A 20,008-nucleotide genomic window follows, 5' to 3' on the forward strand; every position below is an offset into this window, starting at 1 on the left:
GCAAGGGACCGGAGACGAAGCCCACAGCTCCCAAAAATTAAAAAAACTCAATTAGAGAGGATCCATGACTTGGGAGGCGTTCATTTACCAATTTGAACGATTTGCCGGTAGATGACAATGGGAAAACAGAAAAATGTGTATAGGCCCCATATTACGCTCGCACAGATGATGATTCCAAGGCCTTAAAAAAAGCATTCATTTGGAGCAGCGTTTCAGCAAGAAAGACGATCAAACCAGATTGGAACCGAAGCATTCCGTCGAGAATGTAAAGACAAAGATTCTTCAAGGCATGTAATAAAGAGGAACCCAGAAAATTTCAACAAGACGTTGAATCAACTAAAAAACCCAATAGCAAACCAGATGGCGATATATGAATCAAAAAGTGCCAATTATAACCATCGACAAGTCTACTTTGCTGATGTCGCAGTATCACCGACCGATAAAGGAAATATGAGCAGACCTTTGGATAATGAGGAGCATAACCTCGCAAAAATTGTCACAAAACTAGCTGATATTATGCTTTCAACTAATCAGCATAGCCGTGGATTGGCCGATCAGTATAACCTCGGATCTTCTGATCAAATAATCATAGAAGATCACCAGTTCAATATACACATGGAGGATCTCCTGAGCAATACATTCGCGGTAGATCGCCTGATAGATTACACCCAAGCTAAATGCCTATCGATCAGCAACACCCCACTAAGGTAGAGATCATATAGTCCCTAAAGACAACGGTTAGCATCTCCACGGGCAAACTCCAGAAATCCCGGTTATTTCAGACAATGATCACCATCACAAGGATATGGAACAAATGAAAGTGCTACTCCAACAATGGAGTCTTTAAACAGCAAAGGGTCGGGCCAGTAGGCCAACGCACGATTCCAAAGTCCATTGGCCATGAAACATCACCTCATCACAAAATTGAACAGAGGCCCACGGCCTCGTCCGATATTGTCATCAGACGAACCATTTGAAAGAGCTTAGCAGAAAGAGGTACTATACATGACCAGAATGTGAGCATGATTGTGGACACTGCTGCAATGATAACATTAGTAAATGAGAAATTAATTCCGGCAGAAAATGGAGTTTTTGAGAACGTAACGCTACGTAGTTTGTGTTAACAGCTTGTTATTGGGAAGACTATAAAGAACGAATCTCGACATCAATAGAGTAAACAGACGATGTTATACTTAGGCTAGATATTTTGGACATACTGAGCGCAGTGATAAACCTGAGTACTCCCACAATTACCATCAACAATAAAGTGATAAATGCGGCATTTGTTAACGGTGGAAACGAGATTTCAACTCAGCAAGTTTGCATAAAACGAACCATCACAGTTCCACAAAACTCAGAAATGACTGTTACCATTAAAACTAATAAAAGTGCTGATCAGGAGTGCATTTTAGGACCATACTCGCTGAATAGTTGCGAATTTGTCTCGCACGTCGTTGGAAAAGGAAATAGTAGCCCCTTAACCATTTTAAATGATGAGAATCGCCTATTCCGCCTGAAGAAAGGTACACCTATTGATTACATAGAACAATTTGACGATGTACTGCGTACGGCAGATGAAAACGCGATAAGTGACGTAAGACGTTACATTGAAGAGACACGAGACAGGGTGCCCTCGGCACTGCCTCAAAGTTCAGATGAGTTATCTACTATTCCACCACATTTAACCGACCTATATTAACGTTCAATCGACTCGTTTCAACCTATTTCTTTCCAACCATTAAAACTGAAAGCGTTTAAAGAATAACATGTACCATATTGATTAACATTTTGAATTTCACTATTTATTTTTGTATGTGCAGCCATATTTGCAAATGTATGTGTAATAAAAATAACCAAATTATTTATTATATTTTAAAATTAATTGATAACAAATTCAAGAACATGAAGTCCATTTTTGAAGAATCATAACTTTAATTTCCGAAATTATATAGAATACCTTTAGGACAATCTTGATTTTTATACCGTTTTTCCGCCATCTTGAAAATGGCAGCCATATTGGATTTTCAGAGTGGGTCCATAGCTGAAATCAAAGGGTATATAACCAAGAACTACTATGCAAAGTTTCGTGCTTTCCTCATCAAGTGAACAATTCTGCTCTATATCTGCACCAATCGGCCGGACTATTATTTTGTTGTCCTTGAAAGTTCTTCGATGTTATTCGCATTGAAAATATCATCAATGTAAGCATATATCAAGGTTCCTAGAGTTACGTATGCAACCCAATTGTTCCCTCTGTGATGCATACAACCACATGGTGTACTCGAGGATCACATTCAGTACCATGCTACTTGTTAATTATAAGTTTAATGTGTTTTAGATTTTGATGTTGGCATTTAATTAGGGAATATCCGTTTTGATTCTTTTCTGGGAGTGCAGTATTTTTGTTATTTTACTTTATGCTGCACCCAATATTCCCAGACAATCCAAAAGTTCCCTCGAGGATCGCATACCCTCCAGGCTCGTATTCAACCTCCTTGATTCATCGAGGATTCATACAATCACAGGCTACAATCGATGATCGCAAACAGTACTATGATGCACCCAATGATCGCATACAGTCCTATACTGCACCCAATGATCGCATACAGTTCTATATATATATATATGCTGCACCAACTGATCGCAAACAGTCCTATACTGAACCCAATGATCGCAAACAGTCCTATGCTGCACCTAATGATCACATAAAGTCCTATACTGCACTCAAGGGTCACTTTCATTCCAAGGTTTTTCACCAGGATCGCACACAATCGCAGATTCCCTTGGGAAAACAAAACAATTGGAAATTTCCATCGAAAATTGCATACAATGAATAATAATTACTTTCGCAGTTTGATGTAAACATGCGTTTGTTTCTACGGTCTTTAATCATGTATTCAAACAATGATAAAGAGAAATATGGGAAGTCAAATGAAATCAAAAAAAGAACACATAAGTTGCGTCGAACTGGTTTTCAGCTGTATATAATCTGTATTATCAAATGAATGCAAAAAGTGAAATATGAAACTCTTGAACTACATACAAAAATGAGGAGATGTATTTATATTGTCAATGAGACAATTATAAACTTAAATCCAAATGAAGTGGATGATTGCATTTATAGGTAAATGTACGTCCTACAAAAATGAGTAAAACAGCATAGCATAGTCGTCTATAAAAGGTTGCGTCATGAAAAAAATGAAACAATGCAATAAAGAAAACTTACGGTCTTATTAATATAAAAAAATTCCGAAAGTAGCGTAACAGCACAACAGAAGAACTAACTATGAAAATCAGTTAAAAAGGGTATAATTCATCGATACAAAGCAGAAAACATGAACAAAAACACAAAACGGACGTGGCAGGGTGTCTATTCATCCCTCATATCGAAAATAAAGGATTAGGTCCGGTAAGGGCCGATTTTAGCCTCACATTTCAGGTCCATCTGACGAAAGATTTTCCCTTTATTTGGACACTTTTTAAACACTTAAGTGTCTATTTCAGTTGATTCAATTAGTTTATGTAAAGGTTTTAACTGATTTACTCATTAAAAACGCTCCGATTCCAGCTTACATATGAAAAATTTATCAAATATGCCAAAAACGTCACTTTTCAGATGTTTTTGTCACAAATAAAAGTGGCTGCATCCATGTTCATCCTCAACCTTTATATATGTTTTGTATTATCATCAAATGCAACTGACATTTCAGTATTAAGAAGGAACACAAATGTGGCCACTTTCATTTTAGACGGAAACTGTCTAAAATTTAACAAAAATGCTAAAATTACGACGATTTCAGTAATTTAGCATGACTTAAAGATGCTAGTACCCGATATATGTGCAATTTATTGTCAACAACAGCTGATATTTATGTAGCAGAAGCATTCTACTTTCCAATAAATAACTGAAAGTTTACATTTAAACAATTTTTGTAAAACTGCTAAATTTTGGGCCCAAAAAAGGGGTCTTACTGGACCTACTCCTTTGCTCGAGCAGATCGAGATATTTTCTAAAGGGGATTCAAACCTATGATGAAAGAGGGGTTACAGCCATATGTCCCCATTCAAAAGCATTGGTCTCCAAAAAAGGAGGGATTGCAACAATAGGCCCCGTGAACCTACCACTGATATGTGCTACACAATAATATTTTGGATTTGTGTATTGATCAACGTTTAAAAAAGATACACCACAAGCTTTAATAATTTTTTTTTATTAGTTACATGTACATTAATTAAAACGAAAAGGAAATATTTCAAACTTTTGAGGAAGTAAACAAGGTCTGATCAACGTCATTTTCCTTACAATAACGTTAACACTCCAACTGTTTGGTAAAATTAGTATTTGTACGAAGTGAGCTCTAATTTAGACTGTTTTATTATGTTCCCCTTTTCGATTTTGACTTTAAGTTCCGGAGTGTTTGTTTGATATTACAATTAATTCTTTACCTTTTTATGAATATCATAAATAAATAATTATTGACTTTTGATGTAGTTGATACAATAATTTATCAACCCCAGAGGTTTGATATTCATCGATGCCAACTGAAATGAAAAGCAATATGTAATAAAAAATATACCTTCATGTGCTACTTTTTGCGTAAAATGATGTCGAAATTTTGTATATTTGCTCAAAATCCGTATTTGTGGCCGTATTTTTCTTTTCGAAAGAAAGACATAACTTTTTTGTTTTAAAATATAAACACAAATTGTTTTTTGTTGAATAATTTGTAATTTCTGTATGTTATAAGGATTCTAAAAATGTCTACATATTTTATTCAGAAATAACTCATATTTATCAAATGTTCATGAATGTAGAATAAAAAACATCATTTTTGCTGTATATTTATCACGTTTAAAAAATGCACTATTTACGTTTAAAGTTAAATAAGTTTGAATGATAAAAATCAGTCGAAAACTGAATCTTTTCCCGATAAGTCATAGTTTGACGTCGGAAAAATAACAATTGACGTTAGCAACGTCATTACCTCCCCTGTAACTGTATTGTATGCCCTTAGGGATCAACTGACTATCTATAATAATTTTCAAGATAATAACCAAAACGGCAAAATTTCTTTAAAAGTTACCAATTGGGGGACAGCACCCAACATGCCATTCCAATTCATCTGAAAATTTTAGGGCAGATAGATATTGACTTGATAAACAATATTCCCTTGTCAGATTTGCTCTAAAAACTTTGGTTTCATAGTTATAAGCCAAAATCTACATTTTAACCCTGTGTTCTATTTTTAGCCATGGCGGCCATCTTGGTTGGTTGGCCCGGTCACCGGACACATTTTTTTAAAACTTGTTACCCTTATAATAATTGTGGCTAAGTTTGGTTAAATTTGGCAAACATTTACGAAAAATTGGTAAAAAATGACTTTAAAGGGCAATGACTCCTTAAGGAGTCAACTGATAATTTTGGTCATGTTTGATTATTTGTAGATCTTACTTTGCTGAACATTAATGCTGTTTATAGTTTATCTCTATCTATAATAATAATCAAGATAATAACCAAAAACGGCAAAATTTCCTTAAAATTACCAATTCAGGTGAAGCAACCAAACAACCAGTTGTCCGATTCATCTGAAAATTTCAGGGCAGATAGATCTTGACTTGATAAACAATTTTACCCCCATGTCAGATTTGCTCTAAATGTTTTGGCTTCAGAGTAATAAGCCAAAATCTCTATTTTACCCCTATGTTCTATTTTTAGCCATGGTGGCCATCTAAGTTGGTTGGCCGGGTCACCGGACACATTTTTTGAACTAAATACTCTAATGATGATTGTGGTTAAGTTTGGTTAACTTTAGCCCAGTAGTTTCAGAGTAGAAGATTTATGTAAAAGTTAACGACGACGGACGACGAACGACGGACGACGGACGCCAAGTAATGAGAAAAGCTCACTTGGCCCTGTGGGCCAGGTGAGCTAAAAACTAACGACTGGGCAATCCGCATCCAACAAAAACTGGGCTGGTTTTATGAGGTTCGCAAGGGTAACCAGATCCTTCTCACCTTGTATCACCGTAGTCTTGTTCGTGTAAGGTCTAACCCAGAAATAAGTCTTTTTCGGTATGTCAGATTCGGGGATATGGAGAACTGGATTGTGGTTACAACGATTATTACATATCGGTCGTCATCTCTGAAACAGATATAACATACTGGCCAACTTATCATGGTGACGTTCATAAAATCCGTAAAGGGATTACCCAATTGGAAAGCTTGGTGTGATAGCTTCCTTGTGATGATTTATTATACTAGGGCCTAACCAAATATCGTACGTATGATCACTGGCTGAACTAATGCCATTATAATAGCTTATTGGAGTGATCAATTTTTAAATCTCTCTTACACTCTTTGCATGATTATTGTTCTGTATCGATAGATTTATACCAAATTCTCTGATAAAACAGGTAGAAGTGTTCAAGAAACGACTATTTCTACAACAGAACTATGTTATAGATAATGCATATTTTAAGGTTTTTCTTGTCGTAGAACACATCGAGGGGTGTCAGGATTGATAAAATGAAAGACCGACCGTAGGGAGGTCTTTCTTTAAGCAATCCTGATACCCCGAGGTGTGTTCTACGACAAGAAAAACCACAAAATATGCATTATCTGACTTATATACCGTCAAAAAAATATTATTTTTTATAAAGATTTGCAAAATTTAGTATCCTATTTTACCGACAACACTAAAGTTGGATATTTCTTTCTAACGCGTTCAGGTTTTATTACACCCTACGGCTCATTTAGAATGTGAAATAAAACTCACTAATGAATCTATATATAAACCTTTTAAAAAATACTATCCATACACAATATTACTGTAACTGCATGAAGTAAGACACAAATGTATTGTTACCATCCGATAACGGTGTATGACAAATACTAGACACATTGTAAGTAATTTATTGTACCACTTAGTTTATGGAAAAGGGGGGGGGATATTTTTTTTTCTATTTGTAATGTCATTTCTAATTGAATCGAATGAATAATTCAGAAAAATTGTCTTTTGAAAAGCAATACATTTTATTAACAGATAATCAGGATATAATTATATACCCTCCGCACCCGACCCTTTTCTCAGTTACGTTAATGTTTTTCAATAGAATATAAGAGATTATCTTATTAGTTGATCATTTAATAGAGTCAAAGGTATACATAAATTTAAATAAGTTAAGAACTGACACGAAGACGAATATAAATACATGTAGGTCACAGTATGATTTCCTATTCAGCGTTTATCGTCCTGAACATGCATGAAATATTTGCCACTGGACGTTAGGCAAGCAACCAAAAATCAATCAACCTATTCAGTGTGACTCAATAAGATTTTCAAACTCTAACACACGAATATGTTAAATCTGGCTTTTTATTTATGAAAGTCTATATTAAAATTCATCTCACATATATGATAATGTTTCTTTATTGTAGCGATAAATTAACAAAACTTCACGTTATTTGTTTCTAAAATTAAAATGCGGGCAATGAAGTTTTCTTTTACATCTATCATCGATTGAACTTTAAAAAATAAATTTCCAAATCGGCAACAAAAAACTATCAGACGAATAAAATTTTGAAGTAAATTATAGATTGCATTTTTTATCAAGGAAAATAATGACCTCACACAGGTCATTATTTTATGCCTTTGAGCATATTTCATTGAAACATGGTATCGTCCGGGTTGATTCTGAAAAAGAATGACCTGTCGTTCTGAAAGAAAATAACTCCATACAGATATATAAGAAATTTATTACATTGGTTGTAATGAATTACATTGATTTCCTAGTTAAATAAAAACCGATAATTTCACATGTGAAATAAACGTGGTTATTTCACTCTCTGACGTCATACAACAATAGGCGTTGTCAAGACGTCGATAACGTCGGATCAAAACAAATTGTCAATGCGTAGGAAAAAGATATAGTTCCTTACATTTTCTACATTAATTTCATAAAAAAAAGCCATTTGCCAATGTAATAAAAAGAATAACTAATCGCCGTATTTGAATATCAAAAATAAGACAACTTGTGACCGAACGCCGCTATGGATTAAACTCGTGCTGCGCACTCGTTTAATACATGCGTCGTTCGGTCACGCGTTGTCTTATATTTTATATTCAAATACGGCGATTAGTTATACTATAAATAATCAAATACTCAATTATAATATCGTTGATCATTAGTTATTATTAGTAACAGAATTAAAAACGTTATACATGTAACTCGAATAATAATTTGCAGGAATATATATAGATCAATATTTGATTTATACTCGTAATATATAAAAATTTTCAAACTCATGTCAGGAAATTAAAACTTAAAAACAATTCTAAAATAACATCAAACAGGATATAAAAATCCCCTTTACATAGTTCATCATTGAATATAAATAATTTGTACCCAAATCACAAAGACTGGATGTAATTTTGCAATTCAGAAGACGACAAGTGAGTAAAGTAAAAATACCATCGCATCCCCAAAATGTATTTAAATTGTTAAATGAAATTTTCTACCTCTTTTGATTTATGAATTTAATAAGAAAACATTTACTTGTGAAGAACGTTGGTGCCTAAATATAAAGATCTAATGTTATTTGCAAATAAGACGACATGACATGACCATACGAATATCTCTTCTTTTTTTTTTAAAGAGTTTGTTTCTGGAACACTTTTTGCCTGTTTGTCAGCTTTAAATAATAAAATATCAATGGCTTGTATCGTTCGTTTCAGATGGACATGTTGCTCTCAGTATATTTACGTAAAGAAAATTTGAGTGGATTTTTTCTTACAACCGTTTGATAAAATATTACTTTGAGTTCGGTATTTTATTCATACTTTTTAAATCTGATTTGATACTGACTAACTGTTGTTGAAATTCACCAAATTTGAAATAATGATAATATAAAAATATAAACTATATCAAAACAGCAAATGCACAATTTCAGCATCTTTTAATTTTATTTGAAGTTACAATGATTATGATCGAACTATTTAGGAGGAGTTGAACATATTTTGTAATGACCTTTCGTGGTATGTGCATTGCCTTGATAATTTCTATAACGATATTTATTGTTTAGCAATTAACCTATCAGTGAGCAGCATCCTAAGTTTCCTCCAAGTATCATCCAAGTCCAAGTAGATTTTTCGGCCATTGTACAATAAATGCATGGTTCCAAATGTACGAAAACTCTACAGGAATATCAGTAATTGATATATCTTTTGTAATGATAATGTTACGCTCCAGATTTTTAGTAATTCTCTCATATTTTGATCTGTCAAGTTCAAACATGCAATCCCGTGACGATATGAATTCAGGCGTGATGAGAAATATAATGGACCTGCCGTTTGGGATGCTCTCTGCCTCGTTGTCCGCTTGACTCGGCCCAGGTAAAACATCTGGATATTTTATACACACCGTCAGTCGCCACTCGGTCCCAAGTTTGGTATTAATACATTTTTAATCCAAATGACAATATCCCCTTCATATGATATATATACGTCATATTGGCAAATAACTCCATAGATAGAAAAGATGATTTTCCATCTCCTGTTATAGGCTAAAAGTAACAGTGAGATAGTGATACATGTCGATAATAATGTTGATGCAAACGTTAACCACATAGTATTCTTACAGTCCGCAAACAAGTCATATAAAGAGTTGTACGCTATAAGTGTATCGATAAATGTGCCGTTTGACAAATTACATTTATATGATCGGCTGTCCAGATTGACTTTTCTAGTCTGAATCCATCTTATAAAGTCTATATTGTCATAATTGCACTCAAATGCATTATTAGTGAGCTGTAATGTCATTCCATGCAGTTCTTGTATCTCATCTGCCCAGCCTCTGATAGCTGAGCTCACACTTGTCAATCTATTCTTCCTGACGTCCAGCATTTTTTACTTTAGTAAGATCGCTCAGTTGTACCGGAATAGACTGAAATGAATGTTTACTTAAATAAAGATATGTCAAGTTTGGCATTGGATTTAATAAGTCGTCCGGAAAATACCAATTATCATTTTCAAATATATCCATAGACTCAATAGAACTGATTTCTGTATAGTCTTATTGCAATATCTAGGTCGGCTATTTTCCATACAATCGTTTTCAGAGTGTTATAGGGAGAACGTTTTAATTGATTCCATGCAAATGCATAATCTCCGCCATTTGAAATATATGTTTCCAGTCGAATTTGAAGAATAATCATGGCAACGGAACATCCAATGTGCTTGGTTTGACCCGAATGGTGAACGTATGTACGATTTCCCAAAATCGAGGCAAGCACGATACCACTTAGGTGTTTTTGTTTCCACCACTTAAAGTAACGGTCATTAAATTTACAGATAAATTCAAAACAAAAAGTACCTTAGAGAAATTGCGTTGAACTCTTTAAACAAATCAACTCTAAAGGTTTCAATACATGCATTTTCAAGTTCGCCATCCAATCTATTGTCCTGTAAGTTAAGACTGCGCAAATTTGTTAATCCTATAAAAGATTAATTGCTAAATACCTGAATTTCATTATTTAAGATCTCCAGTACGTTGTTCATTTCAAAAACGACTAATCTGGAATATATGTTATTTTGATGTCCTTGAAAGTTCTTCGATGTTATTCGCGTTGAAAATATCATCAATGTAAGCATATATCAAGGTTCCTAGAGTTACGTATGCAACCCAATTGTTCCCTCCGGGATGCATACAACCACATGCTGCACTCGAGGATCACATTCAGTCCAATGCTACATGTTAAGTATAAGTTTAATGTGTTTTAGATTTTGATGTTGGCATTTAATTAGGGAATATCCGTTTTGATTCTTTTCTGGGATTGCAGTATTTTTGTTATTTTACTTTATGCTGCACCCAATATTCCCAGAAAATCCAAAAGTTCCCTCGAGGATCGCATACCCTCCAGGCTCGTATTCAACCCCCTTGATTCATCGAGGATTCATACAATCACAGGCTACAATCGATGATCGCAATCAGTACTATGCTGCACCCAATGATCGCATACAGTCCTATACTGCACCCAATGATCGCATACAGTTCTATATATATATGCGCATCAACTGATCGCAAACAGTCCTATACTGAACCCAATGATCTCAAACAGTCCTATGCTGCACATAATGATCACATAAAGTCCTATGCTGCACTCTAGGGTCACTTTCATTCCAAGGTTTTTCACCAGGATCGCACACAATCGCAGATTCCCTTGGGAATACAAAACAATTAGAAGTTTCCATCGAAAATTACATACAATGAATATTAATTACTTTCGCAGTTTGATGTAAACATGCGTTTGTTTCTACGGTCTTTTATCATGTATTCAAACAATGATAAAGAGAAATATGGGAAGTCATATGAAATCCAAAAAAAAGAACACATAAGTTGCGTCGAACTGGTTTTCGGCTGTATATAATCTGTATTATCAAATATTTGCAAAAAGTGAAATATGAAACTCTTGAACTACATACAAAAATGAGGAGATGTAGTTATATTGTCAATGAGACAATTATAAACTTAAATCCTAATGAAGTGGATGATGGCATTTATAGGTAAATGTACGTCCTACAAAAATGAGTAAAACAGCATAGCATAGTCGTCTATAAAAGGCTGCGTCATGAAAAAAATGAAACAATGCAATAGAGAAAACTTACGGTCTTATTAATAAAAAAAAATTCCGAAAGTAGCGTAACAGCACAACAGAAGAACTAACTATGAAAATCAGTTCAAAAGGGCATAATTCATCGATACAAAGCAGAAAACATGAACAAAAACACAAAACGGACGTGGGAGGGTGTCTTTTCATCCCTCATATCGAAAGTAAAGGATTAGGTCCGGTAAGGGCCGATTTTAGCCTCACATTTCAGGTCCATCTGACGAAAGATTTTCCCTTTATTTGGACACTTTTTAAACACTTAAGTGTCTATTTCAGTTGATTCAATTAATTTATGTGAAGGTTTTAACTGATTTACTCATTAAAAACGCTCCGATTCAAGCTTACATATGATAAATTTATAAAATATGCCAAAAAACGTCACTTTTCAGATGCTTTTGTCACAAATAAAAGTGGCTGCATCCATGTTCATCCTCAACCTTTATATATGTTTTGTATTATCATCAAATGCACCTGACATTTCAATGTAGTTGATACAATAATTTATCAACCCCAGAAGTTTGATATTCATCGATGCCAACTGAAATGAAAAGCAATATGTGATAAAAAATATACCGTCATGTGCTACTTTTTGCGTAAAATGAGGTCGAAATTTTCTATATTTGCTCAAAATTCGTATTTGTAGCCGTATTTTTCTTTTCGAAAGAAAGACATAACTTTTTTGTTTTAAAAGATAAACACAAATTGTTTTTTGTTGAATAATTTGTAATTTCTGTATTATATAAGGATTCTAAAAATGTATACATTTTTTATTCAGAAATAACTCATATTTATCAAATGTTCATGAATGTAGAAAAAAAACATCATTTTTTGCTGTATATTTATCATGTTTAAAAAATGCACTCTTTACGTTAAAAGTTAAATAAGTTTGAATGATAAAAATCAGTCGAAAACTGAATCTTTTCCCGATAAGTCATAGTTTGACGTCGCGAAAATAACAATTGACGTTAGCAACGTCATTACCTCCCCTGTAACTGTATTGGATACCCTTAGGGGTCAACTGACTATCTTTAATAATTTTCAAGATAATAACCAAAACGGCAAAATTTCTTTAAAAGTTACCAATTGGGGGACACCACCCAACATGCCATTCCAATTCATCAGGGCAGATAGATATTGACTTGATAAACAATATTCCCTTGTCAGATTTGCTCTAAAAGCTTTGGTTTCATAGTTATAAGCCAAAATCTACATTTTAACCCTGTGTTCTATTTTTAGCCATGGCGGCCATCTTGGTTGGTTGGCCCGGTCACCGGACACATTTTTTAAAAACTAGTTACCCTTATAATTATTGTGGCTAAGTTTGGTTAAATTTAGCAAAAATTTACGAAAAATTGGTAAAAAATGGCTTTAAAGGGCAATGACTCCTTAAGGAGTCAACTGACAATTTTGGTCATGCTTGACTATTTGTAGATCTTACTTTGCTGAACATTAATGCTGTTCATAGTTTATCTCTATCTATAATAATAATCAAGATAATAACCAAAAACGGCAAAATTTCCTTAAAATTACCAATTCAGGGGCAGCAATCAAACAACCAGTTGCCCGATTCATCTGAAAATTTCAGGGCAGATAGATCTTGACTTGATAAACAATTTTACCCCATAACAGATTTGCTCTAAATGTTTTGGCTTCAGAGTTATAAGCCAAAGTCTCTATTTTACCCCTATGTTCTATGTTTAGCCATGGTGGCCATCTTATTTGGTTGGCCGGGTCACCGGACACATTTTTTTAAACTAGATACCCTAATGATGATTGTTGCTAAGTTTGGTTAACTTAAGCCCAGTAGTTTCAGAGTAGAAGATTTATGTAAAAGTTAACGACGACGGACGACGAACGACGGACGCCAAGTAATGAGAAAAGCTCACTTGGCCCTGTGGGCCGGGTGAGCTAAAAACTAACGACAGGGCAATCCGCACCCAACAAAAACTGGGATGGTTTTATGAGGTTCGCAAGGGTTACCAGATCCTTCTCACCTTGTATCACCGTAGTGTTGTTCGTGTAAGGTCTAACCCAGAAATAAATCTTTTTCGGTATGTCAGATTCGGGGATATGGAGAACGGGATTGTGGTTACAACGATTATTACATATCGGTCGTCATCTCTGAAACAGATATTACATAACTTATTGTGGTGACGTTCATAAAATCCGTGAAGGGATTACCCAATTGGAAATTTTGGTGTGATAGCTTCCTTGTGATGATTTATTATACTAGGGCCTAACCAAAAATCGTACGTATGATTACTTCTAGCTCAACTAATGCCATTATAATAGCTTATTGGAGTGATGAATTTTTCATGTCTCTTACACTCTTTGCATGATTATTGTTCTGTCTCGATAGATGTATACCAAATTCTCTGATAAAACAGGTAGAAGTGTTCAAGAAACGACTATTTTTACAACAGAACTATAAAAATTATAATTAAATACTCAACTATAGTATCGTTGATCATTAGTTATTATTAGTAACAGAATTAAAAACGTTATACATGTAACTCGAATAATTATTTGCAGGAATATATTGATCAACATTTGATTTATACTCGTAATATATAAAAAATTTCAAACTCATGTCAGGAAATTAAAACTTAAAAACAATTCTAAAATAACGTCAAACAGGATATAAAAATCCCCTAGTTCATCATTGAATATAAATAATTTGTACCCAAATCACAAAGGCAGGATGTAATTTTGCAATTCAGACAAGTGAGTAAAGTAAAAATACAATCGCATCCCCAAAATGTATTTAAATTGTTAAATGAAATTTTCTACCTCTTTTGAATTATGAATTCAATACTAGTATAAGAATAATATTATCAATAAGAAAACATTTACTTGTGAAGAACGTTGCTGCCTAAATATAAAGATATAATGTTATTTGCAAATAAGACGACATGACATGACCATACGAATATCTCTTCTTTTTTTAAAAAGAGGTTGTTTCTGGAACACTTTTTGCCTGTTTGTCAGCTTTAAATAATAAAATATCAATGGCGTCTATCATTCGTTTCAGACGAACGTGTTGCTCTCATTATATTTACGTAAAGAAAATTTGAGTGGAATTTTTCTTACAACCGTTTGATAAACTATTACTTTGAGTTCGGTTTTTTATTCATACTTTTTAAATCTCTTATGAACATATCATTGGCACTCACACCCATCTTCCTATATCTATATCGCTTCCATTATTTATACACACTTTTTATAGCCATGCCTTTCTAAATAAACTCATCTTAATACAAGATACTTTGCACACCAGACACAAGTACCGTCTTTAAAGACTCATTTAAGTTGTAGAGCACTAAAGACCAAAAATTTTAAAAGGTTTTGTCAAATACAGCAAAGATAACTTTTTTAAAGGATGGAAAATTCCTAGTTTTTAAAAATAAATTAGGTTGTATAAACAGTTTATTTATAATTCTGACAATATCAATGATAATTCAAAGTCATATACATGTAAAAAGTTAATATAAGTCTACACTGAGGTGCTGACTACTTGGCTGTTGATACCCTCGATGAGAAACCTCCACAAAGTAGAAGCATCGACCCATTGGGCGTAAATAAACTCGGGATTGAAACTTTGTACGCGAAACGCGAGTTTTGTCTGCACAAGATTCATCACTGACGCAAAAAAACCGCAACCTGCCAGAACAAGGCACGAAGTTGAAGAGAATAGAGGATGTTAATGTTTAAGTGTTGATGTTGAAGGGAAATACACCAAATCGCAAAAAACGCACAATAATTATAAAACTATATTTTACCATGTAGTTTGAGATAAAACGTCATATGTTGATAACATAATGAATATAATATAAACAGGAAAACGGAATCTTACTAGGAATAGCAAATAAAACACACAAAACGGTTTGTTATGTGTCGCCGAGTGATAGACTATATAATTTAAAAAAAACAACGTAAACAATGTAACAATTATCTAAAAAAAAATAACCGAACAAAGCAACAGGTAACAGGTAGCTATACGAAAAATGTCCAAAGTTTCTTTTTTTTTCGATTTGTTTTTGTATTTTCGTCCCTTAAATTCAATAATTTGAAACAATGAGATGCAAATGAATTAAGTTCCTGCTACATATGAAGGATTTTGTAATGATGTAAGGACAAAACGTGTCTCAATGAGGTCTCAATAAAAGCTTTCGGTAGTTTTTAATGCATCTTTAAATCTTTATTCATGATGCATAGTCAACATATGACATGCGAAGCAAGACAATTTTTAAGTAGTTCTCATATATCATTTTAATATATCGAATTCCTTCTTCTATTGTAATATGTTTTTCCTTTCTTTTTTTAACGATAACAAATATTTCCTGATTAATACCACCAATAAAAATATACGTTTCTCCGGTACAAAATGTAAATTATTTGTATGAATTGGCACGTTTTATTTGAACATCAGTGTCAGAAATGCATATGTTGTGATATTTTTAAAAGATGTAGGGATGACGAGATCAGAGTTATCATGTACACACATTTTTATTTATATATATATATATATATATATATATATATATATATATATATATATATACATTTTTGATGTCTCAATTATTCACACATACAAAGGCAGACACACAAAAACACCTGCATCAAAACCCCTAGCGTAACTCAATGATCGTCAGATGAGTGATGATCTTGACATTGTAGATGAAAAGAACATATCTATTTTGATTTAAATGTTATAGAAATTGAAAGACCTGTTATACACAATCATTTTTTTGACGGCTACTTTGAAGTCATTAAGGGTAAAGTTAATTAAAATAATAGCAATGAAACTTCTGTTATATTATAGACAACTGATATTACCTAATGTGTATTTCTATGTTGTGATGTTTAGTTGTTGAAACAAAATTAACACAGAAAAAAAATTCAGAAAACTGCAACACTGTAAAACCATTGAAACACAATTTAGTGAAAATAATGCAATATTGTCGGTATTCGTACATTTTTGTGATCGTTTACAAAACTCTTATCCCCTGAAACTTCATAGACAAATTAGACCAAACTCGGCCACACTCATAATAAGTGTATCCAGTTGACAAAATGTGTCCGATGACTCTACCTACCAACAAACATGGCTGAGATATCTCGAAAAAAGAACATAGGGGTAAAATGCAAATTGTGTCTTTTGTCTTGAAAACGGAAACTCTAACAGGGTCAAAAAGTTTAGAATTTTTTTATGCATCAATTGTAAACAAAAATGTTAGGTGAGCAACACAGGTTCCTTGGCTCCTTTAGTTTTAATATCATGAACGATGATGTCGCAAACGATGTAATCAATGGTAACTGTAAGCCAGTTAGATTCAGTGATTTGTCTGTTAATTTTTTATAAATTGCTGATGATAGTGTTCCACTATTAGAAACCAAACTGGATATACTTCCAGTAAATCACGAGCTTTGGCTAACCCACCATTTCTTTAAATGGTCCTGATCCAAGAACGGAATGTGGCAGTTGTTATCTAACAGTTCGTTTCTATGTATGGTGCATTGTTGGTTTTTGTTGCACTTCAGTGTTTTTTATTGTTTCGTTGTTTTCACCTTTTACACTATAGACGTGTTTCACTCAGTTTTATTTGTAACCCCGATTTTCTCTAATTGATTTATGACTTTTCAACAGAGGTATACTACTGTTGTCATTATTAACTGGATTTTCTATACTTTTTACTATTTATTTCAAAAAGTTTTAATGATTATTTATTTTAGAGTGCAAGAAAAATGAAGTTTGTGGTGCTCCAGCTGTTTCTATGTCGATTTGTATACAATGTAATGTCATCAGATGAAAGCCATCAGCGTTGCAATTTCCTCAAAGAATCATGCATATGTCGACAAGACCAAGTCACCCTTCTGTTTGCTGTCGATTGTTCCAGATTAAGGATAAAAGAGATTCCCAAACTTCCAAATATCATTGAAGAACTGTCGTTCATGGAAAACAAAATACAAGTTATTCCTGACCAGGCGTTTTATAACTTGACTAACCTGCTGAAACTGGATCTCTCAAACAATGAGATTTACGAACTTAGAAATTTATCTTTTAAAGGATTAACAAATTTGCGCAGTCTGAATTTACAGAACAATAGACTGGATGCAAGTATGGCAAACTTGAACATACACGTATTGAAACCGTTAGAGAACTTGACAAATCTAAATATAAAACACAATTTATTTGGAAACTTTCAACCAAATTTGACATTACTAGTTTCTCTTCGATCACTTGGAATGGATTTTACTTCAAATGAGACAGGAAAAATAAGTGAATCGTTTTATTCTATGAAAAGATTACGGGAACTAGACTTGTCAGGATTGACGGGAAATTGCTCTGTTCGATCACTAACAAATGAAAGCTTTAAATACATTCCTCAAATTGAACATTTGAGTCTTTCTGGTTGTCGTATAAAACATATTAACAAAGGAACTTTCCAGCAACTAAAAAATATTTCTACGTTGAATATTTCAAATAACACCTGCTTAAAATTTGAAGTCTTAGAAAATGTGACATATGATCTGCAATTTTCTGCAATCAAAGTCTTAAAATTCAATAAAATACATAAAGTTTTTGATATGAATACAATGCTCAGAACATCTCAAATCAAGTATTTGACAAATACATCGATTAAAGAAATGCATGGGGACAGTAACCGATTGCAGCAAATCGAAATCGGAGCTCTTTTGTTTCTGCCTAAAACACTTGACTACGTATCAGCCAGGGATAACCAGTTTTCATACGGTCCTTACTTATGGGATATGCTTCGAATTTCTCTGAAAATGTTTAATATTTCACATATGTTCACATTTCATAGAGAAGACGAACATCCTGAAAAATGTAGTTATGATATTGTATGTAAGAAAGAACCCGTCACAGAGTCGAAGATAAAATATGATCTGGAGAATAGTGATCAGACATTTCAAGCTACACCGCTACCAATCCCACATCAACTTACATCACTCAATTATTCTTCTTGTCATTTACATTACAGTATATTAGCATACAATTTAACTAGGAATAATCTTCGAAATGTTGACCTCAGTAATAACTTGCTAACATCATGGATCGGACCAATTTATAATGTTAAAAATCTCAAATATCTCGACTTGTCATCAAACTTTTGTTCAAATGTGTCAAATTATTTTTTCAGTAAAGATTTCGGTAGATTGGAAGAATTATATCTACAAAATAATATATTAGGATATTCACTACCGTATGATAACAAAGGCGCTATATTACAAAATTTGACTTATTTGAAAACGATAAATTTATCTCAAAATAAAATACAAAGATTATCAAAAGATTTTTTCAAGTTTCAGTTGAAAATTGAAAGGATTGATCTAAGCGAAAATACCTTTGAAAGTATTGATTTTGATATTGGTCATTTAAAATGTCTGAAATATCTCAACTTGAAAAATAATCGCATTTCGTATTTATCTGCTTCGGCAATACTACAACTAGTTTCTATTGGTAATTTAAACCACAATTTCAAAATCGATCTTAGTCAGAATGATTTTCTGTGTACTTGTGAAACAATTAACTTTGTACAATGGTTAGGATCGACAACTGTAAAGCTTATAGGAAAGAAGAATTACACATGTCAACTTTCAGATTTAACATTAGTGCCGATAGAAAATATTGATAAATTTTACGAAACACTGTCGAAAGACTGCTTGTCAAAAATTCCTTTAATTGTTGCGCTTGTAGCGTCAGTGTCTTCAGTTTTGATAATCATATGTAGTGGATTAATCTATCGATATCGATGGAAATTGCGATATGCGTATTACATGATAAAAATACGATCTCATAAAAAGATGGTTCTAGTTGAAAACGATGATGATAAATCGTATATGTATGGAGCCTTTGTATCTTATGCAGATGAGGATGGCACATTCGTTCACAGACAATTACTTACAAAACTGGAAAAAGAAAATGGAATTATTTTGTGTTTACATAAAAGGAATTTTCTGCCTGGTAATGACATCGCCACTAACATTACCTCCGCTATACATAATAGTCGCAAAACAATTATAATCATGTCTCGAAATTTCCTGAAGTCTTATTGGTGCATGTTTGAATATAATATGGCAAGAATGGAGAGCATCTACGAAAGAAGTCACGAAAACGTGCTTTTTCTTGTTTTCATAGATCAGATGAAATCTAAAGAACTGCCATTACACATTTTAGAGCTGGTACAATCACAATCGTATATTGAATATCCTAACGATGAATATGGTGATACTGTTTTCTGGGACCAGATTACACAAGTACTTAGTTCCTGACTCTTTAAATACTTTAAAATTTGTAAATTGCATACAAAAACAATTATTT

At 33.3% G+C, this 20,008-nt stretch overlaps 1 protein-coding gene across 1 annotated transcript; it reads left to right on the top strand.

Annotated features, from left to right (window-relative positions):
* Positions 1–8,383: 8,383 nt before the first annotated feature.
* On the top strand, positions 8,384–20,008 carry LOC143082625 (toll-like receptor 4). Its single transcript, XM_076258407.1, has 2 exons — positions 8,384–8,452; positions 17,398–20,008. The coding sequence occupies exon 2, from the start codon at positions 17,410–17,412 to the stop codon at positions 19,957–19,959; it is 2,550 nt and encodes an 849-aa protein (XP_076114522.1). The 5' UTR covers positions 8,384–8,452; positions 17,398–17,409; the 3' UTR covers positions 19,960–20,008.

The sequence above is a fragment of the Mytilus galloprovincialis genome, chromosome 7, assembly GCF_965363235.1.
Source record: "Mytilus galloprovincialis chromosome 7, xbMytGall1.hap1.1, whole genome shotgun sequence".
Lineage (NCBI taxonomy): Eukaryota > Metazoa > Mollusca > Bivalvia > Mytilida > Mytilidae > Mytilus > Mytilus galloprovincialis.